The sequence below is a fragment of the Girardinichthys multiradiatus genome, chromosome X (assembly GCF_021462225.1).
Source record: "Girardinichthys multiradiatus isolate DD_20200921_A chromosome X, DD_fGirMul_XY1, whole genome shotgun sequence".
Lineage (NCBI taxonomy): Eukaryota > Metazoa > Chordata > Actinopteri > Cyprinodontiformes > Goodeidae > Girardinichthys > Girardinichthys multiradiatus.
In genome coordinates, this window is record NC_061817.1 from 25960528 (window position 1) to 25983553 (window position 23026).

The 23026-nt window shown below is 38.1% G+C and overlaps 2 protein-coding genes and 1 pseudogene across 3 annotated transcripts; 2 read left to right on the top strand and 1 right to left on the bottom strand.

The window, feature by feature from the left end:
* The first annotated feature begins 992 nt into the window (after positions 1 to 992).
* Positions 993 to 2748, top strand: LOC124862916 (annotated as a pseudogene).
* A 4907-nt stretch (positions 2749 to 7655) lies between these two features.
* On the bottom strand, positions 7656 to 13425 carry LOC124862913 (protein crumbs homolog 3-like). Of its 2 annotated transcripts, none has more exons than XM_047357116.1 (5): positions 13193 to 13425; positions 12914 to 13010; positions 12429 to 12622; positions 9479 to 9525; positions 7656 to 8672 (listed from the first exon to the last, which is right to left on the bottom strand). In XM_047357116.1, the coding sequence occupies exons 3-5, from the start codon at positions 12556 to 12558 to the stop codon at positions 8463 to 8465; spliced, it is 387 nt and encodes a 128-aa protein (XP_047213072.1). In that variant the 5' UTR covers positions 12559 to 12622; positions 12914 to 13010; positions 13193 to 13425; the 3' UTR covers positions 7656 to 8462. The 2 variants fall into 2 exon arrangements, with proteins under 2 accessions (XP_047213072.1, XP_047213071.1); XM_047357115.1 differs by having other exon boundaries at positions 12920 to 13010; positions 13193 to 13423.
* A 2781-nt stretch (positions 13426 to 16206) lies between these two features.
* On the top strand, positions 16207 to 20908 carry LOC124862912 (histone chaperone asf1b-B-like). The gene is made up of 3 exons (XM_047357114.1): positions 16207 to 16585; positions 20504 to 20619; positions 20696 to 20908. The coding sequence occupies exons 1-3, from the start codon at positions 16477 to 16479 to the stop codon at positions 20891 to 20893; spliced, it is 423 nt and encodes a 140-aa protein (XP_047213070.1). The 5' UTR covers positions 16207 to 16476; the 3' UTR covers positions 20894 to 20908.
* Positions 20909 to 23026: the final 2118 nt, after the last annotated feature.

A 23026-nucleotide genomic window follows, 5' to 3' on the forward strand; every position in this document is an offset into this window, starting at 1 on the left:
GCATTGGCAAGCTTTACGGCCGGTCTGGCACCTTCTGGCATCCTCACGGAATCCCCTGCACCCTGCGGCAGACTGTGGCAGTTCCGGTGGCAAGCTTCGGTGCAGGCTGTGGCGGAACTGCCACAGCCTGCCACCGGAACTGCCAGTTCTGCCTGCCACTGCCACAAATTGAACTCGGCCCTGCTGCAATTCAATCAATTTCTCGGCATGTTTGCAATGTAATGCAATGCAGACGTGCACAGCGCCCCCTACCGAACAAGATGGGTAGCTCGGTCAGCAGGGAGCTGAGGAAGAGCGGCTGCTGACGTCCACTCTGCTGCGCCCGCCGCTCGGAATGTTTTTTCGTTTTGAGTTCTGGGCAGTACTTTGCGGGCAGACCACGAAACGAAAAAGCAATGTCTGCTTTGTTTTCTTTTTGATTATGGCATAAAATGTGCAGTCGTGAAGAAGAAAATGTGGAATATTGATTACTAATTTCATTTATGAGTCAAACAAGGCAGCCACATTCTTAAAATGAAAAAGCATTTCTGAAAATGCTTTTTCATTTGAAATATGGTAACGATTTGCTTCCATACATGTGTGGTAGTGAGACCTTATTGTCGATGAAGGAGCACCCTCCCCCCTCTTCTCTGGCCTATTTTCATCAAAACAATTTCTGTCCAATGTCTTCTGCTTGACCAATTATAATCAGACTTTTGTAAGTCTAAACATTAGATTAAATATATATTGGATTTCTTTTATATAATATGCACTGCAACTGTTTCTTATCAGGTCGCTGCCATCTGCTTGTTTACTAATGAGAAAGCGTTTCAGAGTGATGCTTGGCTCTTTTGACCTGTTTTACTAATTTAGGTGCTTTTCATAAACCTATATTTCTGCAAATACATGTTTGTTTATGTATACTTTTCATACCAATAGGTAAAAGTCTGAAATAAAGTCTACTTGTTGTTTTTACCTCAGAATTGACTCACCCTACCTGTTTTTCTCAACAGTTCTGGGAGGTGATCAGCGATGAGCACGGCATTGATCCCACTGGTTCCTACCATGGAGACAGCGACCTGCAGCTAGACAGGATCAGCGTTTACTACAATGAGGCAACAGGTAGGCTACAGATCCAGTTGCAACAACGATATATTATAACAACTTCATGGTTTTAGTCATTTTTGCCTCTTTTCAGGTGGAAAATATGTGCCCCGCGCCATCCTGGTGGATCTGGAGCCCGGTACAATGGATTCAGTCAGATCTGGTCCATTTGGTCAAATCTTGAGGCCTGACAACTTCGTTTTTGTATGTTTCATTAATTTGATGTGAATCAGCTGTTTTTCATCTTCTTTGTGGATCATAAATAAACTGGAACGTTATGACCTACAGGTCAGAGTGGAGCTGGGAACAACTGGGCTAAGGGTCACTACACAGAGGGAGCCGAGCTGGTGGATTCGGTCCTGGATGTGGTTCGGAAAGAGGCAGAGAGCTGCGATTGCCTCCAGGGCTTCCAGCTCACTCACTCGCTGGGTGGAGGTACTGGATCTGGGATGGGCACCCTGCTCATCAGCAAGATTCGTGAGGAGTACCCCGATCGCATCATGAACACCTTCAGCATGGTGCCTTCTCCCAAAGTGTCCGACACGGTGGTGGAGCCCTAGAACGCCACTCTCTCCGTCCACCAGCTGGTAGAGAACACAGATGAGACATATTGCATTGACAATCAAGCCCTATATGGCATCTGCTTCCGCACACTTAAACTCACCACTCCCACCTACGGAGATCTCAACCACTTGGTGTCAGCCACAATGAGCGGGGTGACCACCTGCCTGCGTTTCCCTGGCCAGCTCACTGCTGATCTCCGTAAACTTGCTGTCAACATGTTGCCATTCCCTCGTTTGCACTTCTTCATGCCAGGGTTTGCCCCCCTCACCAGCAGGGGCAGCCAGCAGTACCGTTCGCTGTCAGTGCCTGAGCTCACCCAGCAGATGTTTGATGCCAAGAATATGATGGCCGCCTGCGACCCGCGTCACGGCCGCTACCTCACCGTCGCCGCCGTCTTCAGGGGCCGCATGTCCATGAAGGAGGTGGATGAGCAGATGTTGAACGTGCAGAGCAAGAACAGCAGCTACTTCGTGGAGTGGATCCCCAACAATGTGAAGACCGCTGTCTGTGACATCCCACCGCGTGGCCTTAAAATGGCCGCCACTTTCATCGGTAACAGCACTGCCATCCAGGAGCTGTTCAAGCGCGTCTCAGAGCAATTCACCGCCATGTTTCGCCGCAAGGCATTCCTCCACTGGTACACAGGCGAGTGGATGGATGAAATGGAGTTCACAGAGGCCAAGAGCAACATGAACGATCTGGTGTCCGAATACCAGCAGTACCAGGATGCCACCGCGGAGGAGGGCGAGTTCGAGGAGGAGGGAGAGGAGGAAGTCGCATAAAATAACCTCATTGAATGCAGCTGCCATACCTCATTTCACGCACCCCATCCCCCAACCCTTTTCCTCGTTACCCCTTCTCTTCTGAAATGGAAAGGTTCTTCACTTTGAACAAACTAGATTGTTGTTGCTCGAGTGTTAGTCGTTGATGTTAACTGGTACTAGTGATGTGATTGGTTTACAATGTTTTGTACATTGTGAAAGCACTGGACTATTGAGCTCCATACAATTGTCCTGTCATTGCCGTCCATGTCTAAAAGCAAGTGATTTCAACTGTGAAGCCTCAAAAATGGAGAATTGAATAAAATCACATTAAAAGGCCTGTTTTATGCCTCTGAGTTCATTTGGTGTAATCTCACACTTTTACATGACCGTCAGTGTTAATTGTAGAAGGAGTCAATAGACAATTATTAAGATCTACTTGATATTTTAGTACTATTTGGATATTTCAGAGTAATTTATATGAAATGAAATCCATTAAAAACATAAGCGCAATTTAGAAAAGATTTGTTTGTTGTCAAATATTAAAATCTGATCAGTCTATGACTCAGGATGATCAATAGAATGGGATTTAAAATCCACTTACAATTCATTTTTACTCGATAGGTGATGTACTAAATAAAACTAGCTTATTGAAATGATGTAATCTGAAGAAAAAACTAAAGCTTTTTTTCTGTACTATCTAATATATATGGTGTGTAAAAAATAAACACAATGTAGATACAATTAGTATATAAGCACCAGCCTTTGCATAATCATCTATGGCATATGCAAAACCTATTAAAGATCCTTATTGACATAGAGTCAAGGTAAAAAAAAAAAAAAATCACACCGTCTTTTAATTGGAAGGTTTTACTTAGCGGACATAAGAAAATTACCTGCTCTTTACCAGATTATAAGTTTATTTAAATCTAACCTCAAGGGCACAAAAACAGCTGATGCCAGAATATCAATATTTAGTGAACAAAGGTAAAAAACGAAGTGGTAAAGCTGTGTATTAAGAAGTAAATTAAGTTATTCACAGCTCTTATTATCCCACTACAGCATTTAATTTGGGTTTAAGTCTGGACTTTGACCAGCGCATAGCAACACCATGGATTCTTTCTTCTTCAACTGTTCTGTTGTAGATGTGCTTGTGTGTTTTGGTTTATTTTCCTGTAGATGAGCTGGTTTGAGTCGTAAAAACGGACACATTTGACAATTATACATTAATACCTTAGTTAACTCAGTCACTTCACAGTATACAGGTTCAGTGTCAGCATAAACAACACCACCACCAACCACAAAATGAAAAAGATGCTGCTTTTAGTTTTCATACTTTAATTAATTTGACAAGTATAACTTTGAATTCCTCTGCTCCTGATAAAGTAAATGTAACCTCAAGATTTTGGTTTGACTTAGTTAATCATTGGATCAAATCACCCAACAATCAGTCAGACATGTCATGTCTGATTAATACAGTATCTGTGGATAAAGTTATTACTATAAACTCAGATGAATGTCTGTTCTGTCAAATCCATTTTAAGTCTAAGACTAATTTTACAAGTTTGAATAATAAATCCTCCCTTCTTGGCTCTGATTTATCTCTGTCCTTGAGAACAGACAGTTTGCTTAGTTAATCCTACCTTTCTGTGCTTTACACAAGAAGTCTTCGTCTGCAGTATTGCACCTCTAACAAATATGGCGATAAAGATTATTCATTAGTTTGTAAAGCCTTCTTTCAGTTTTCCAAATATGTTTATAGTTACAGCAATAACAGTGGGTAATTAGTCACTCTGATTCAAAAGCACTGTGCAATAACCGGAATCCCTGTGGAGGAACTTTAACCCACTCTTACCCAGAATTGTTTTAAATTCAACAACACTGGAGGATTTTCCAGCATGGATTTCCTGTCTGAGGTCACGACCACAAACCTACGGCGGGACATTCTCCTTCAGGATAATCTAGTACAGAGCAAAATTCATGGTCCCATCAGTGAAGGTAAGTCACCTACGTCCTGAACCAGCCCATATCGTCACACTAATACCACCTCAATAGACTGTCATTATGATTTGCTTTCTAAAAGACTGTTAGTTTTACGCCAGATGTAACAGGACCCACAGCATCCAAAAAGTTGAACTTTTTACTCATCAGTCCACAGAATAATTTCCCCAAATGTCAATGGGATCATCAAGATATTTTTCTAGAAATGTGAGACAGGCCTTTCTTTTATTTCTTGTCAGCAGTGGTTTTGGCCTTAAAACATTCCCGTTCATGTTTTCACCCAGAACTCCTGAATAAGTCGTCAGCACGCTAATGTTTTGATAAGCCTTGTTGTGATTATTAATCTGAGAATATTATTTAATATTAATATTTTATCAAATAATATTTCGGTCTGTTAAGGGTTGTCCTGTGAATACCAGCCCAGTAAGACTATGGTATTAGGACAAAATAGAAAGGTGTGAGACGAGCTCTGACATTATTGAACAGCAAAAACTCTGCTCACATATGGAATGAATTCACACAATTTCTTAAAATACAAGAATTTATTAACAAAAATAAGTCAACTCAAAGTCAAACATATTTCAATTAACAAACTCTTTACTATGCTAAAACAATCCAACTAAACTACCAAGCAGAATTAAAGAATAATGAAGACTAATAGGCTATGTACAATATAAACAAATTGATTAAAGATGATTGAAAACCATGACCGAAAGAGCGATGCAACATTACCATGCAATGTTTATGTTGGAGAACCAAGGATTATCTTGAAGAATCTGGAAATGGACTTAAGTTAGTCATGGAACCAACTTAAGTAATAATCAGCAAACATTTAGACAACCCTTCACAATGCAAGATCAGATAAAATATTATTTTAATAAAATAATGTTTTAAATAATGATCTGCTGAACGAAACCAACCTTCTGGATGACTAATTCTCAACAGTGTCTAATTAACTGCCTTTATTTATTGAAATAATATTTGAAGAAATATTAAGGGAATATTTTGGAAAGAGCCAAACCTTTCTGGAGAAATGGGGCTTAATGATGTTTACTTAGTTATCAAATTTAGTAAAATGATGTTTAGGACTATTATTCACTAGCTTGAAACTAACAACCTTTCTGTTAAATATTCTGTAGCAGCAAGCACGTGTTCTTACCGGTTAGCATTGAGCTAACAAAAGAAGCGGATAGATTAGCACCAGAAACAAACGCACACCTTTAAAAATACCGTTAATAAAAGAGTTAAAATGCATAAGCGCGGACGGCGTGTTATGAGCAATCTTCTGTGTTTAAAATCACCCTTCAAGTAAAGTTTGACTTAACTTTAAAAACAGAACACAAACAGGGCACATGTGCTGCAGATAGCTTGCTAGCATTAAGATAGCCGAGTTTCACACAAACAAAACCAAACTTCATAAAATGAAAACGTTCAGATCATTTCATCCTAACTGTTAATCTGCCCAAACCTAACCTCTGACCATGGTGAGGAAATGTTGTCCAAGGGGTGAAGTTTGAAGAAACGTCCAGTCAACAAGCGGTTAGCTCGGTGGCTTCGCGGGGGGTTGAAGGTGCGTTCACTCTGTGAACAAAAGCGTTAGCTCCGGAGCTGTAGCTGGGCGGCCCGTCCTGTCCGCTGACCACACGGGTTAACACAGTGATGCGGTCTCTGGTGTCTTCCTTCCAGACTGGGAGACCGCGTCTTTTCAGGGGCTTCTCTCAAACATCGTTTGCTTCTGCAGGGCTCGGAGAGAAAGTCAGCAATGCTTATACCTTAATTTCCCCTCTTTATGAATGAAATCACGGGGTACACAAACAGTACTTCACTCTTTCTTAACTTGTGCATATGATCGCGTGATCTTAGGACACTCTTGGATCCAGTTTGAAAAGTTTATGTCTTTTTGCCAGCAAAAGACATTAGCGCTCTGTGTCCCCCTCCTATCCCAATGAACACCAGTGTGGAAGAGGTCGGCTTGTTGGAGAGGGGGTGCTCTTATTCAGACAGAGGCATCATGGGAAGTCTGCTGCTACCCCACTTTCCTCAGTTGCTGGAAGTCAGTTAAATGCAATTTATTTTGAAAAGTTCCAGAAGAGTTCGTACCGGAGTTTAATGTTGAAATCCATGGCTGTGGGTCCCAACAGCCTGAAAAGGTTCACCACTGTTCCAGGTTTTCTGAATTTATGGATAAACAAACATTCTCATTATTGTTTGCCCTTTGTAACCCTTTCAGATGTAAATGACTTGTTTCTCATCGGTCTTTGAATTTCTTTAAATCTTGGCATAAAGTGTCCACTTCATGTTGTCAGACAGGTTCTATTTAGGTCATTTCTGATTCTCTAGGTCAGACAGTAATCAGGCCTTGATGTAGCTAATGAATCTGAAGCAAAGAAATGGGCTTAATCATAGTTAATTGATGATTTAATAAGGGTGACTTTTGCCTCTTGACTAATGGCAAGGTTTTAGTTTGGATAGCTTTCCTTAATAAATCAAACCATCATGTGAAAACTGCTTCTTGTATGTAGACTCTGATTATTTATATAAAAAAGGGGGGAGGCAAATCCTTTTATGGCAGAACTATGACCCAGATGCAAATTTAGACTAAATTCAGTTCAAATTCATTAGACACAGCAAAGAAATACGTAGGTTGGTGCAGACTCATGAAAATATTGTATAGAGCAAACATTTGCCACGACTAACCCACTTTTCTCCTAAAAAGGTGAAAAAGTGGTTGTATTACCTCATTACTTACTTACGCAGTCCAATGTTGTTTACATATTTTAACTGATAAACCAAGCCATCCAGAATTTGAGCAGGTAAAAAGAAAAATACATTAATAATCAATACATCAATTAACATTTTGTAGATTTAAAGCCAACACTGTTGTTTATATTTTAAAACCTAAGCTGACAATTACTTGGAGCTATCAGTAATGGCCTTTAATCAGTCTGAATTATCAGTCACAAAAAGTCCATGGTGTGATCTGAAGCCTGGAACAATAAAAGTTCAGTCTGTCTATTTCCTATTAATTACGATACTGGATGGCAGAGAGGAACAGCACTTATTTCTGCTAGTTTTTCAACAGATAAGGCTTATCTACATAGCTATTTTATCATTCTGAGACTTTTTGTACAAATACATCGAAATGGTCTCTCCCTCTGACGTCCTGTCTATGAGGATATTTCTAACGAGTTCAGTTCTTTTTGATATTTAATTATTAGTTAAGACATCTGTTTCCCCAGCCACATGTTCCATTATCTTCAAGGCTTTAATGAAACATTCAATATTACAAATACCATACAAATATTTCACCATTTAATTGGTAAAAGCTTAAATAAACATGTACAGGCACTTTAAAACATCTCTGCTCAGTTATAATGAATTGATCCGATGAAATTTTTAAACCGGGCCACTTTAAATAGCGATTGCTCAAAGAATACTTTGAAATGTAAACAACTGATAGCTTTATGCTGTTGATTTGAAAAAGGCAAAACTGTTTTGTATTTACACAGAAGGTTCACGTTATCATGAAATTATATTTGATAGCATTCATTAAATAAAAGGAGATTTCCTTGTCCTTTTCAAATTAAATGAACTGGAAAAAATGAGTTTGAGGTTATAGATCAGCATTGATGAACAAATGATTTCATAATGGGCTGAATCAATTGAAATAAAGTTAGGCTACATTGTGATTCAGATACAAAGGGAAATAAAGAAAACATCTCTAGACTACAATTATTAGTGCCTATAAAATACTGCAGTATCAAATGTGCTTATTTAACATTCAGAGTTTATTGAAATGTTTAATTGTTCTGTATTCCCCCCATAAAATTGTCAGGCACTCCTATGCGGTGTGCTGGGCAGGAACAACTTGGTGCTTGTTTAAAAACGAAGCAGTACGTTCATGCATCATGTAGTGGAGTTTAAAAACTCACTCCCTGTCCTCTCTTGAACCTGATGTTCATCCTCAGTTTATCTGCTTGAAGCCATGTCACTCAGCAACACTGACATAAGTGTTTGCAGCTTTTTGTCCCTTTTGGGTATTTTGCACAAGTCTCAAATGAGTCTTTCCTCCTTTGGTAGCTTTAAGGCATCTGGTGCAGCCACGCTATGAGTGCCAGATTGTTCCTCAGCGCTGGGTCTGTAGGTTCCTTCAGTCTGTCGTTTCTTCTTCACCACGAAGAACAACCAGCCAAGAATACCCAGAACTATGAGCAGAACGCCCAGGGTGACTGTTGGGGCCACGATAGCTGCAATGTTTGGTCCCTGAAAGTAGATGAGGTTAAAGTGTTACCAGTAGCTAATAAATAATATAAGTGATTAACACTTCTTAAAGATACAGCACACTCCACACTTATGGCACCCTGGTAAAGCTGTTTGAAAACTCTTGCGATAAACTGGTTTTAGCAGTTTTCCCTGGCTGTATGAAGCATAGAGTGAGCTGCAATAACCATCCCCCACTTGCTGCTGTCCACTATAGCTGGCTGAAGAAAGGCCACTTTATTGTGTCATCCTTACAGAAAAGACAAATTTAGCTGGTCTGACAGTCAGGGTCTGGAAACTAAAGGAGAATCCATCAGTTTTCTTAAAGTAACTCTTATAAAACCCAATTTGGCAAACGAGGAGCTGGTAGCCTAGCTTTCTTAAACTGAACCGATTGGATTATATTATAACATTTTGTTTGAAATATTTATGTCAGTACCGTGACATTTTGGTATTTTTACTGAAGGTCTCTGTGTATAATATTTATAAGCCAGGGAAACAGGAAGTCATCGATTACTTATGGGAAGTTCATAGACTCCCTTACAACTTAATAAAAGTAAATAATAGATTTAACAAATACTTCAGTTGCATTTGCATTTGTGCTAACCCAAGCTGTGACACCAAAAACGTACATCTTAATTCTACTTTTTGTCCCCACAGATTAAACTTTCTCAATTATATGTTGCATTTTGCTAAATATTTCTGCTTGAAATCACCCTGCTGCAATAAAAAAAATTAATTTATGTTAGGGTTCTTCTTTACCTTGGATTAAATTAATTGTGGAGGACTTTTTTTTTATTTGCACTTACCGTATTGTTGTTATTATTGGTTACAGGTGGAGCGGCTGTGGAATTTCCTGTAAAAGAAAATACAAACCAAAACATTATGGCAGTCTCTGTGGAATAGATTAAAAATTATCGTCAAAAATCTTTTTTTTCCCCCCACACAATCTTTCAATCTGCAGCTAGCCTCCATATTTAAGCAAAAAACTCAGCCAACAAATGAGCAAGATGGGTTAACTAGTTGTGGCTATTAAGGCTCTCTTGTTTAGTAATCTGCTTAAATGAGTAATGTGTTTAAAGATACAGTTTCACCTGTAAGTTCAATATAATTACTATTGATAAGACCATTTTTCACAGGACAAAGACATTGTGGATAAAAAGTCCAGTAAATTATCAATGTGACAAAGTTAAGTTTATCATTTTAGTTCAGTTTCAATGTTCAGTGTACTTTTATTTGTTGATCCGCTACAATAAAAAAAACAAGATTCTGTAAAAATGTCAAATTATGCCCACTAGCCCCTTTATTGAGTATACTTGTTGACATACTTGCTAACACAAAGAATAATTCGGCCAAATACATTGCATCAGCTCAATGCATTTAGGCAATGTGGTTAAGATGACTCGCTCAAGTTCAAACTGAGCATGAGAAAGAGGAAGAAAGGATATTTAAAGCACTTTAGAAACTGCTAAACTACTGTACTAGGACAATTAAAAAAGACAATCTTTCGAGTTTACAGAGAATGGTCCAAAAGCAAGAAAATATCCAGTGAGCGGAAGCCAAGGGCGTAACTTTGGGTCCAACATTGGGGAGGATATAGTGATTGGATCAGACTATTGGGGGGGTCATAACCCCCTTATCCCCCCCACAAATTACGCCTATGGTGGAAGCACTATGGGCAGACTACTTTGAGAAGATAGAAAGGCCGCAGTAGCTCCAATTACTACTTGTTGTCGCCAAGATACATGAAATACCATCTCTGAATGGACAACATGTCCAACCTTCAAGCAGATGGGCAGAAGACCAAACTTGGTGCCACTCCTTTCAGCTAAAAACCAAAAACCGAAACTATAATTTACATAGGTAACCCTACATTAGCAGGACTCATAAAACCTGATAAGTGTGGCTTGGACAAGGATCTTTTATCTTAACTTATTTTAAATTTTTTGTCTTGCTGAATTTCTATAGTGCTTTTATTTTAATTTTAGCTAAGGCATAAGAGTAATATAACTTTGTAACCCTGTCATTTTATTGAATTTCTACTCAATCCGTACTTGTAGTTGAATGATTTGATTATTTATTACATTTTCTAATTTATGTTATTTTACTTTTTACCATAACACACAAATCTATCCCTGTTTTATTCATCAGTGTTTCCCCATATAGCAAAGACAGTGTTTCCTCCTCAGCAGCTATGTTTCTGTTATTAAATAAAAATATTTTTCATTTACTTTAGCAGGTCATGTGGGTCTATTTTGTTTTTAATCTATAAACTACTTTGTGTTGCAGTTTCTATTAAAAGTCCTATGAAAAGCGAAGTTTGATTTAAACATTTTATGAAACATAAAAGCTGTAGTTGTAAGATCTATAAGTTGACAAAAAACTGGATTTTCCTTAATGGAAGCTTAACTCGATGTTCCTGTTACAATACACTATTATATACACTACACTACTTTCTCACTTAATGGGTCTCTTTATTTTCAGGACTGTTTACATTGTAGATTCTTACCAAAGGCATCAAAACTATGAAAGAACACAAATGGAATTATATTGTAAACAAAATGTGCAAAATAACTCATTTTTATATTTTTGATTCTTCAAAATAGCCACCCTTTGGTTTGGTGGCTGCTTTGCTCTCTTGCCATGCTCTCCATGAGCTTCATGAGGTGGTCGCCTGAAATGGTTTTCCAAAGAGTCTTGAAAGAACTTCCCAGAGGTTCATTGAGAGACTGCCAAAGGTTAATATTTGAGTCATCACAGCAAAGGACGGATACTTTATGGAATCTAAAATATAAAACATAATTAAAGTTCTTTTACAATGTTTGTTGCTACATAATTCCAAATGTGTCAATTCATAGTTTTGATGCCTTCAGTGAGAATCTATGTACAATGTAAATAGTCATAAACATAAAGACAGCCATTAAATGAGAAAGGGGTTCTAAAACATTTGACCACTAGTGTACTTCCTTGACAAATTGGTCTTTTTCAAAAACCTAAAATTAAAAACAACAATAAAGTTGAATTGAATTGAGTTCATTTAACAATTATATGTTTGCAACTAGTTCCCAGATTGAGACAATGAAACTGAGAATCTGCAGCTCAGCAAAAGCTATTTTTTAACCACTGCACACTTTCAAGCAACTAGCCTCCCAGATACTCCTCCAGTCAGGTGCTGCTTATCAGCCATTTGATCCCCGTCCAGCCATGTGACCGCTCATTTACTTATGAAGCTTCATTGTAACTTCCTGACCAGTAGAGCAAATAAGTGCCAAGATGAGAAACATAGGAATGCAGAGTCAACACAGGTTTGAACAATAAAGGGGGGAAAAAATCAATTTGCCCATTTTGTTTGTGTTGGGCATTCTAAGAGTCACGTTAAAGAGAAAGTCTTGTTTTGAAAACTGAGACTTGTACCTAAGGTATCCCAAGTCAATCATTCACTAAATGGGAAAGAGAGATTTTCAAGGACGAAAGTACAACTTGATAACAACCAGAGGCCAGAGAGGGCAGACTGCAAAACACACTTTTTCTGTATATAGGACTGAAGTGGGTCTGCATACCCTTTAGGCAGCCTGCTTTTAAAAAAACACCTGTCTCTTTAAACCTAATGTTTTTAGAAAACGCTGACAAGCCTTTACATGTATCAGATTTTGTTTCCAGGGAATTATTCTGGAAAGATTTAAAGGTGCGATTGTGTGTATAGGTGTGGTGTGACGTAGCTCATTTGTATGGGAGTGTTGAGAATGGTTGCTTACTCACCCCACACGAGATTACTGCTCAGCACCAGCAGTAAAACGCTCCCAACCACAGCTTCAGGTAAGGGCAGCACCTCTGGACAGGCTGCCATCTCTGCGGGGCCAACTGAGGGCAGGCTGGGGTAACTGTGCATCAGCTCTGTTCCATTTCACTGCTTTCACTACTCACTGGTAGAACTTCGGGCCTCCTTTTAACTGCTGTAAAGACAGTATTATTATTGTTGTTGTTATTAAAGTGGAGGAAATGTCCTTGTGTGTTCGCTTAGACACTATGTATTGTGTGGTTGAGTCAGACAGCTGATACCACAACTACTGAGTCACATTCATGCTGTTGTTGAATCACCATCAAACCTGCTCAGGCTGCTTGAAAAAAAGCTATTAATAGATAATGTTGCAATCAGAATATAACGTAAAAATAACTTTAAAAATGTTTGCTTTATAGTCTTATTATAGTAAGATCTGTTGATTAGAATAAATAAATCAACATACAGTTACCTGCTTTGATCCGGATGGTCGAAGCAAATCGGTAAACATTTACCAGCTTGATTCTTCTCCTTCCGCCTCACTTCTGCGAATAAATAATCACCTGGATAAAATAGCCGAAAAGAAAACAAAGTGTTGAAAATCGAGTCAAAGTGTTCTTTACCACCAGACTAAATCCAAGGCTGCTCTTTCCGTAGATATTTTATGCAAAGCAGTTTTTCCCAAAGATTCCCATTGGTCAAATGCTTTAGTTTCGTGTTACACTACCTGCGCACAGTTATCTACCTGTAGCAAGGCGGACAGATCCTCCTTTGTACCAAAGTCGGAGAAAGGTAGTTTAGTGAAGCAGAACAGCTCCTTCCACTTGTAGCCCTGAAGGGAAAAAATAGAAAATCTCCCAATCGGTTTAACTGCCTCTTAAATCCAAGTTATGTCTTATAGTCTGATGTGAATAAGCCTGGTTTCTGTCACTTGCCCCTGTCTGCACAAGAACAATGTTTAACTACACTCCCTGTCCAGCTCTTACCTAGCAACCTGCTCAAGGAGGTGGCTTTAAACAGCGCCTCCATCAGGTTCAAAGGTTCCCATCATGAGAAGGGATATCAGCATTCCTGGGATATTTTTTAAGGATGAATTTGGGAGGCCAGCTGGTCCAGTGGGCTCTAATCCTTCAGTAATCTCCACTTCTCAGACTCAGGGGTGGGGGGCAAAGAAAATGCTGCCTGCTTCATTCCTGATCTCTGCAGGTCTGAATCTAGGTGAACTCTTAATGAGGACTTTTAAAAAAAAGCAAAATTCCTTCTGTTTGAAATAACATCCAGTGGAGGCTCCCAGTGCATTAATTTGTGTTTTTACTAAATTTGATTATAAATAATTTAATATACTAGAAAATATTAGAGGAGGAAAATAGTGAAAGCCAACTTTCAGATATGTCTATGAAATCAACAAGTGTTTGTCCTTAGTATCGCTGCTTAGCTCATGAAACATGGTGTATTCCTGAGTTTGGAGACTGGAAAACACATATCTTAACCAACTTTAACATTTAACATGTTTTTGAATTTTATTTTTTGTACACCTTTGGCTGTGTAGACACAAAGGGCATAAAATGTGAGCAAGGTGTGTATTTTGAGGCTAAACTTTAAATGTCATTGATTATGTTTTCTTAAACAATTTCACCTGCATTTGAAACCAAACAGAGGAATCTTTTGTGCTGTAGACTCCCATTAAAATATATATTTTTTGAATGCAAGACCGTAGCAGTTTGATTTTTAATTAAAATTTGTATTCCCTTATGTGAAAAGAAAGAGATTTTGACACATAAAAGAGTGACTGAAATATGATGATACCTACATATTTCTATGGGAGTATATTTTCTGTCACAGATGGTGAAGTTTATTTTAAAAGAATTCAACAAATAAAAACTCAAATACTTTCATAGTTAATAATTGCATTTAAGGGGTTTAAAATGTACAAAATTTACAAATAGTTTTTTTGTGGATGGTGGAGACTGAAGTTAATAACTGCCTTCTTAAAACTGTGAATATTTTGATACATAATATTTATATGTAAATCTTTAAAGGAGCAAATTTTTAGTATCAGGTACAAAATGAAAGGATTAATATCTGTTACATGTTGGTCTGTAAGTGTTTAGTTTTACTGGCAGAAGTTTCTGATCTCTGTCTTTCAGTTACCCTGTAGAGATCCGTGTAGTCTATTGCTTAAACGGGATTTACTTCAACAATCATAGCAATCATAAAAAAGGCGTATAGCAGGGGTTTTGTTTTATAGGGGAATGCCTCAAGGGTCTTTTCAATGTCAAATTGTTATTTGAAGGTAGTTGAATTCGATAACACAGGCTAAGACAAACATTTAACATCTATGGGTAAAAGGAATGTCTAATTCAAAATGTTTTCTGGGGTAAAAAAAAAGACATGAACTGGCTGATCTCAAATAGCCATTAAAAGTAGTCCATGGAGATTCAGTGTTCAGAGGAAGGGGGTTGTCTTAGAGGTGAAAAAATGGCCTCCAGAGCCATTCAGTTCTTCTACTAGTGCTCAATGCAGCACAAACCAAAAAACAACAAAGACAGTTTTCCTTTTGGGTTTTTCATTTAATCGGACCCTGAGTATCTCAGAGGAAGAATTGGACATACGAGAACGTTTTTTAACTGATCATCTAGAAGAACTTAATAAAATCTTAACTAAACAGTTTCCAGTTAAGCCCATATAGTTATCCTTTATGTTGTCAGATTATGTTGAAAATTGCTGATATTACTATAATTTGGTAATACAAATTTATTTTGCATGAGAGGAAATCCATATTTTACAAAATGTGGATTAAAAACAGAATTTAGTCCATAGTTAATTCAATGAACGATAAAGAATGTATCACAAATTGTGTTAATTTCAAATAGTAATTTAACATATATTGTTTATAATAAGAAATTCAGTTGTTAAAACCATGCCTTAACAAATTTATTGCAGGGATATTTATGTAATATTTCACGAGACCTGTTTTTCCTGTTTCCTGTACAGCTGACGTAAATTTTTGGGCACAAACTGTAACCTAAAAATACGTAAGATCAGTAAGTACAAATATATTTCTTAGCCCAGTTATAAAAAATTAAAAGAGGTGTGGAATATCAACATCAAAACTAGATATTTATGTTTTTCTTTGAACCTAAAATTAAAAAGGTTAATTTAAAACAATGAATGTTATTTTATCATTCAGAGACCAAGACTTAATTTGAATTATTATGCATGTCTATTTAGTCAAAAAACAAAACAAAAACTCAAGAACATCTTTTCCATTAATTTAATATTGTTACATCTCTTTGGAACACAGTTTGTGAATGGTTGCAGTCAAAAACAGATAGCACCTATACAAAATTATTCATTTTTTGGCCCTATGCACAAAACAACAATGTGAAATTCCCTTTAAGAATGTTCTGATTATTGCAGTAGTAGTGACATAAAACGTTGGCGATTTTCTTTAAGTCTCCAATGTTTGTAGCATTTAAATTGCCTTTTTAATCGGTTAAGAAATGAGAAAGCAGGCTTTCAGAGTTGCGAAAGGAGCATATGCCAAGCCCCATAAGTTTGGCTAATATTGCTCTAGGTTGTTATTTCTTTTTATTATTAATTTATTGAATTTCACTAATGTGTTGGCTTTTGTTTGGACTAGCTAAAATAAATGTCTGAATCACCGATTTTGTCACAGCTGATGTTGTGTATTTTCACCGCTAGGGGTCAGTAAAAACAGTCCGCCTCTGTTTTCAAACAGGCGAACCGCTCACGTACTTACGACTTGCCATACTCGCGGTGACGTCTGGGTAGGACGGTCAAAGCGGCGGGAGGGCGGCAATTTATCGCCAGATTTTTAGATACATTCTCTTTTTTAGCTTTGACATTGTGAGTAGTGAAATATCAGTCGTGTGATTAAGGTACACGCTCGGTAAACGCAGAGGTGTGACTAGTAGATCTGCTACTAATATTCGCGGCTGTTAAAGCTTTCCCCGGGAAACTGAACGTTTGTTTTTTATTAGCCCCGAGTTTAGCGCTCCAGCAACAATGGCAAAGGTACAAGTGTTGAATGTGGCCGTCTTGGACAACCCGAGTCCTTTTGGAAACCCTTTTCAGTTTGAAATCACGTTTGAGTGTATGGAAGACCTCCCTGAAGGTAGGTACCATCGAAGAAAATCTCTCGTATAACTGCTTGTGTGAAGCTAACAAAAGACTGTTGGTTCGAGGCTAACTGCTACCAGTTCGATAAAGTTGACAGAGGTAACTGTACACAAACTCTGTGTTAATGTAACAATACAGCTTGACTTAAGTATTCCTCACGATAGACAATGCTTCATGCTATTAAGATAATTTACCTCAAACTGTTTTGTTTTAACAAAATCTTTGTGAGTTCAATCTCGATTTGGCTACAAACGGATATGGACAAATGTCTTTCAATGTCAATCCTGTTAAATCACAGCATTTCTTAAAAGTGTAGTACAACTTTTGAAATGTCAAGTTCTTGCTATGTAAAAACAAAATGCTGACTTTGACGGGTTATTTCCAAACTTTCTCACAAATAACGACATTTATCATGTACAATTAATGAGAGAAACAAGCTGATTTTACAAGAAGATAAAAACCCTCATGTAAAACAAAAAAAGCACAAATAACCTTTTTCTATAGTGCGCATCTTGTTGAAATCCTTTCACACTTGCCATCAATAATATTGAATCTGATTAATCGATCATTTGCAGCAAAAAATATTTATTTGTAGAAAGACATCAGTCAGAAAAAGGTTAGAAGATATTTTCCAAAGCCTTTTAGCGAGATCGTTATACAGTCACCAACCGCTGATGAAAAGATGAAACCTAATCTGGTCAAGTTTTTTTGTATTTTATTTATTTATACAGGAGAGTCTCTTAAGACCCATGGTCTCATTTACAAGAGAGACCTGTTACATACAGGTCCTTCTCAAAATATTAGCATATTGTGATAAAGTTAATTATTTTCCATAATGTCATGATGAAAATTTAACATTCATATATTTTAGATTCATTGCACACTAACTGAAATATTTCAGGTCTTTTATTGTCTTAATACGGATGATTTTGGCATACAGCTCATGAAAACCCAAAATTCCTATCTCACAAAATTAGCATATCATTAAAAGGGTCTCTAAACGAGCTATGAACCTAATCATCTGAATCAACGAGTTAACTCTAAACACCTGTAAAAGATTCCTGAGGCCTTTAAAACTCCCAGCCTGGTTCATCACTCAAAACCCCAATCATGGGTAAGACTGCCGACCTGACTGCTGTCCAGAAGGCCACTATTGACACCCTCAAGCAAGAGGGTAAGACACAGAAAGAAATTTCTGAACGAATAGGCTGTTCCCAGAGTGCTGTATCAAGGCACCTCAGTGGGAAGTCTGTGGGAAGGAAAAAGTGTGGCAGAAAACGCTGCACAACGAGAAGAGGTGACCGGACCCTGAGGAAGATTGTGGAGAAGGGCCGATTCCAGACCTTGGGGGACCTGCGGAAGCAGTGGACTGAGTCTGGAGTAGAAACATCCAGAGCCACCGTGCACAGGCGTGTGCAGGAAATGGGCTACAGGTGCCGCATTCCCCAGGTCAAGCCACTTTTGAACCAGAAACAGCGGCAGAAGCGCCTGACCTGGGCTACAGAGAAGCAGCACTGGACTGTTGCTCAGTGGTCCAAAGTACTTTTTTCGGATGAAAGCAAATTCTGCATGTCATTCGGAAATCAAGGTGCCAGAGTCTGGAGGAAGACTGGGGAGAAGGAAATGCCAAAATGCCAGAAGTCCAGTGTCAAGTACCCACAGTCAGTGATGGTCTGGGGTGCCGTGTCAGCTGCTGGTGTTGGTCCACTGTGTTTTATCAAGGGCAGGGTCAATGCAGCTAGCTATCAGGAGATTTTGGAGCACTTCATGCTTCTATCTGCTGAAAAGCTTTATGGAGATGAAGATTTCATTTTTCAGCATGACCTGGCACCTGCTCACAGTGCCAAAACCACTGGTAAATGGTTTACTGACCATGGTATCACTGTGCTCAATTGGCCTGCCAACTCTCCTGACCTGAACCCCATAGAGAATCTGTGGGATATTGTGAAGAGAACGTTGAGAGACTCAAGACCCAACACTCTGGATGAGCTAAAGGCCGCTATCGAAGCATCCTGGGCCTCCATAAGACCTCAGTGCCACAGGCTGATTGCCTCCATGCCACGCAGCATTGAAGCAGTCATTTCTGCAAAAGGATTCCCAACCAAGTATTGAGTGCATAACTGTACATGATTATTTGAAGGTTGACGTTTTTTGTATTAAAAACACTTTTCTTTTATTGGTCGGATGAAATATGCTAATTTTGTGAGATAGGAATTATGGGTTTTCATGAGCTGTATGCCAAAATCATCCGTATTAAGACAATAAAAGACCTGAAATATTTCAGTTAGTGTGCAATGAATCTAAAATATATGAATGTTACATTTTCATCATGACATTATGGAAAATAATGAACTTTATCACAATATGCTAATATTTTGAGAAGGACCTGTACATTGACAACAAACGTAAAAACAGTAAATATTCTGAAGATCAGTACCATAAAACATCAGCAGAGAGGTTTGGAAAGAGTCATCCTCTTGGGATGCTGCCAGGAGGTTGACTGCAACACCGAAAAAGCTGCAGGAATTTCCAACAAGTGCTGGTTGGGTTCTACATGCTGTGACGACATCTTCTGTATGTGTCCCTACTCATGTCTTCTGATGAGTAGGGATACAAGAAAAAATTATTCTCTTCCAAAGGAAACATCACGCATTGGCTAAAATCTGACACAACCTTCTGGAGAAACTAAACCGGAACTCTTATTCCACTTCCACAATACAAACAAAATGCGGACTGTTAAAATCATTACATAAAACGCAATACCCGAAAAAGGGATCAGTAAAGTATGTCATAACTTAGGTTCAGCAGCTCCACAGACACAATCACCAGTACTTTTCTGTTTGGACTCTGGAAAATCTTAGAGCACCTCGTTGCTTGACAGCAGCATTCCTGATTGCATATAATTATGTAAATAAAGGATCTTTAAATAGGATTTCTCCAGACTATTAAAAAAATACTTCTTTTAACTGACAGAAAAGCTGGTGGGGTGGTAAAGCTGAAGCATTCTGAACCACATTTGAGGATTAAAAACATGACAGATTAATACCATCATATGGTGATTTACACTGATCTAAACATATTATAAAAATATGAAAAACCTCGTAAAAGGCTTTGAAGAGGATTAAGAGTTTACTTTGATAATAAAAAAAACAACTGAGCTGACTTGTTTTGAGTTTCACCAACGTTTTTAACAAAACAAGGGTTTTATCAAATACTAGCGAATAATATTTGGATATTCTAAATGCGTCTGATTGTGTAGTACAACAAGTGATTGCACAGAGAATATTGTTAGTTTTTTTCTTTGATTACCTTGAGAAACTCCACATGTAAGCCTTGCTGCATAGACTGAGAAGCACCTGTCGAATAAAGACCTACACCACAGATCAACGGTTCCTTCGATAACTACACAGTGTTCCAACTATGATGAGATCTCTGCATGATCTAGCACTATGAAAGCAGCAGCAGTCAGGTCAAGTACAATAATTGAGCTTTTCTGCTAAATATTTACAGCTAAAATTAAATTAAGAAAGGCCTAAATAAAGTGATATGCTTATTTATGGTTGGACCACATTTGTCTTTAATTATGGTTTTCATTCATCGTTCATCATTCATCTTTGTTTCAATAAGCTCACTCAACATTTATTTCCACCCAGAGTTGCTGTGATTTTTAGAAAACTTAAATGTTCTTCAGCATCTCAAAGAATCTCCACGAGGTTAGGGTCGGGTATCTCTGGTGGCCAGTGGAAATTACGCCTCATGCTCCTACAATCAGTCTGTGGATGTAATTTTTGGGACTCCTAATTCTGGAATGCCTAAATCTGAACAACTGAAACAACCTTCAATGTACCTGACATCCATGTATTGTAGTTCCTCCATTGTAACTGTGTATTCATAGTATTTTATTTTTTATTAGACCTAGAATGGAAGATCATCTATGTTGGTTCAGCAGAGAGTGAGGAGTATGACCAAATCTTGGACTCTGTTTTGGTTGGTCCTGTACCTGCTGGGAGACACATGTTTGTTTTTCAGGTGGGTTTGGTTTTAATGTTACTGTCTACTGCTATGCAGCTTCAAGTTTTAATGTGTTAGTCATTTCTTTTGACAGGCTGATGCCCCAAACACTGGTTTGATTCCTGAAAGTGATGCTGTTGGCGTAACCGTAGTTCTAATTACATGCACTTATCGTGGCCAAGAGTTTATACGCATCGGTTACTACGTGAACAACGAATACACAGACCCAGAGCTTCGTGAAAATCCTCCAATCAAACCGGACTACACACAGGTCAGACTGGCTGATTTATGATCACATAAATGTTCAGTCTTATAATGTTTAAAATAACTTTTGTGAGTTTTAAAGCAATTTTGAAATATTTGCTTTAGGGGAATAGTGGGTATTAAAATTCTTTATTTGGTTTTAGATAGAAATAAAAGTAAAGAAGTGATTGGGGGGAAAAATGTTAATGACATGAAGTATTTCATTTTTATAAAATATCAAGTGTAAAGTTTATTAAATTCACAAGTAAAGGTTCCCTATCATCACTCCAACAATGCAGAATGCTCTTAAAAAGTCTCCTAACAGATTTCTTGTGTTTTTTACTTTTTTGTCACACTCAAGTCATCAAACAAATATAATTAATATCAGACAAAGGTAACCTGAAGAAAAAATAGAATGTAGTTTTTAAATTCACTTCTTTTATAATGGGAAAAATGCTACCCAAACCTACTCAGCCCTGACTAAAAATAAAATGGCACCTGTCCACCTTTTGATAAATCAAGAATTAACTGTGATAAACCCAAAGTGTTTGGAAAGCTGAGTTCAATTTCACAAGCCCCGCTGATGCTCAATAACCGACAGACCAGTAGAATCAAGAAATCACTTCCAGAGAACCTGTCTGAAGACATGAAGTAGGCAAAAAGATTGTAAAAAGCAACGCGTTAGCCTGGAAGACACTTGGGAAACAATGTCATTGACATCTGTCAGTCTGGAAGGCTTACAAAGCCATTTCTAAAACTTTGGCACGCCGGTGAACGCAAGTGAGAGCCATTATCCACAAATGATGAAGACATGGAAAAGTGGTGAACCTTCCCAGGAGTGGGCAACCTACCAAAATTAGGTCAAGAGTCGATTGATGATTTATCCAGCAGGTCACAAAAGAACTTAGAACGTTAAAGCATTGCAGGTTTCACTTTTGTCAGGTAAAGTCGGTGTTCATAATTAAACAATAACAAAAGAGACTGGCCAAAACTGGGACCCATGAAGAGTTCCAGGGTGAAAACCCATGCTGTCCAAAATGAACACAACAATCCTAATAATCCCCCAAACGTGTAGGAAAACATGCTGTGGACTGACGAGACAAAGGTAACATTTTTGGAGAATGTGCGTCATGTTACATCTGGTGTAAAACTAATAGCATTCCAGAAAATGAATATCATACTAAGAGTCAAACATGGTGTGGTGGTTTTGTGATGGTCTGGGCCCGCTTTGATCCTTCAGGACCTGGAGAACTTGCTGTAATTATTTGAACCAGGAATTCTGGTTTCTACCAGAAAATCCAGGAGAATGCCTGGCCAACAGTTTGTGGCCTCAAGCTCCTTTGGGTTTTGCAACAGGGGAATAATGCAAAGCACAGCAGCAAGTCCACTTCTCAATATCTCCAGAAACAAAATCGAAGGTTTTGGGGTAGCCTACTCAATGTAAGAACTTCAATACAATTGGTAGTGCTGTGGCTTGACCTAAAACAGTCCATTCATGCTTGAGAACTCTGCAGTGTGGCTGAATGAAATCAATTCTGCAAAGAGGACTGGGCCAAAATTCCACCACCGTGATATAAAAGACTCATCACCAGCTACCCCAAACACATGATGGTAGTTCTCCTGCAGGGGTGGCACAAACGGTGCCAAAGAAAGCACTCTTTTACACTGGTTGTGCATCACAGCTACTTAAAATAGGGTCAGGTTGGTCTGGATAGCTTTTCTTCTCTTATTAAAGCCATTATTTGGAAACTGCATTTTGTTTTTATTCAGGTTAGCTTTGACTGGTGTTAACATTTGTTTAATAATCTGAAGCAAATGGAACAAAAAATGCAAAAATAGAAGAAATCTGTTTGGTGAAAACCTGTAGATCGTATTTAAACATCAGTGTTAGGCAACTGGAATTAACTGGAGTCATTTAAGTGTTGGAGCTTTTTCTTTCAGACCACAAAGTTTATTTAAAAATACCTTGGGTAAACAATAGTAACAAATCTTCTGTATTTGCCTAAATGTTGATTAACCTATTCCTCGTGTAATTTACTTAGTGAGATTTTTTTTTTTCCATTCTGCATTCAGAGGGTAGCTTCAGTAGTGACTTGCTGTGAGATTTGCTGTAATGAAAAGGATTTCGATTGTAGGTGTCACATTTTTTATGGCATTTCACATGTGGTACAAAATGGTTTTC

Bases quoted from the DNA above. Each gene is read 5' to 3' on its own strand.
- LOC124862913 (XM_047357116.1), bottom strand. From the start codon at position 12,558: ATGCACAGTTACCCCAGCCTGCCCTCAGTTGGCCCCGCAGAGATGGCA. The intron at 9,526-12,428 runs GTGAGTAAGCAA...TTTCTTTTACAG, and splicing joins GAGCAGTAATCTCGTGTGGG to GAAATTCCACAGCCGCTCCA. The intron at 8,673-9,478 runs GTAAGTGCAAAT...ATCTACTTTCAG, and splicing joins CCAATAATAACAACAATACG to GGACCAAACATTGCAGCTAT.
- LOC124862912 (XM_047357114.1), top strand. From the start codon at position 16,477: ATGGCAAAGGTACAAGTGTTGAATGTGGCCGTCTTGGACAACCCGAGT. The intron at 16,586-20,503 runs GTAGGTACCATC...ATTTTTTATTAG, and splicing joins TATGGAAGACCTCCCTGAAG to ACCTAGAATGGAAGATCATC. The intron at 20,620-20,695 runs GTGGGTTTGGTT...TTCTTTTGACAG, and splicing joins GACACATGTTTGTTTTTCAG to GCTGATGCCCCAAACACTGG.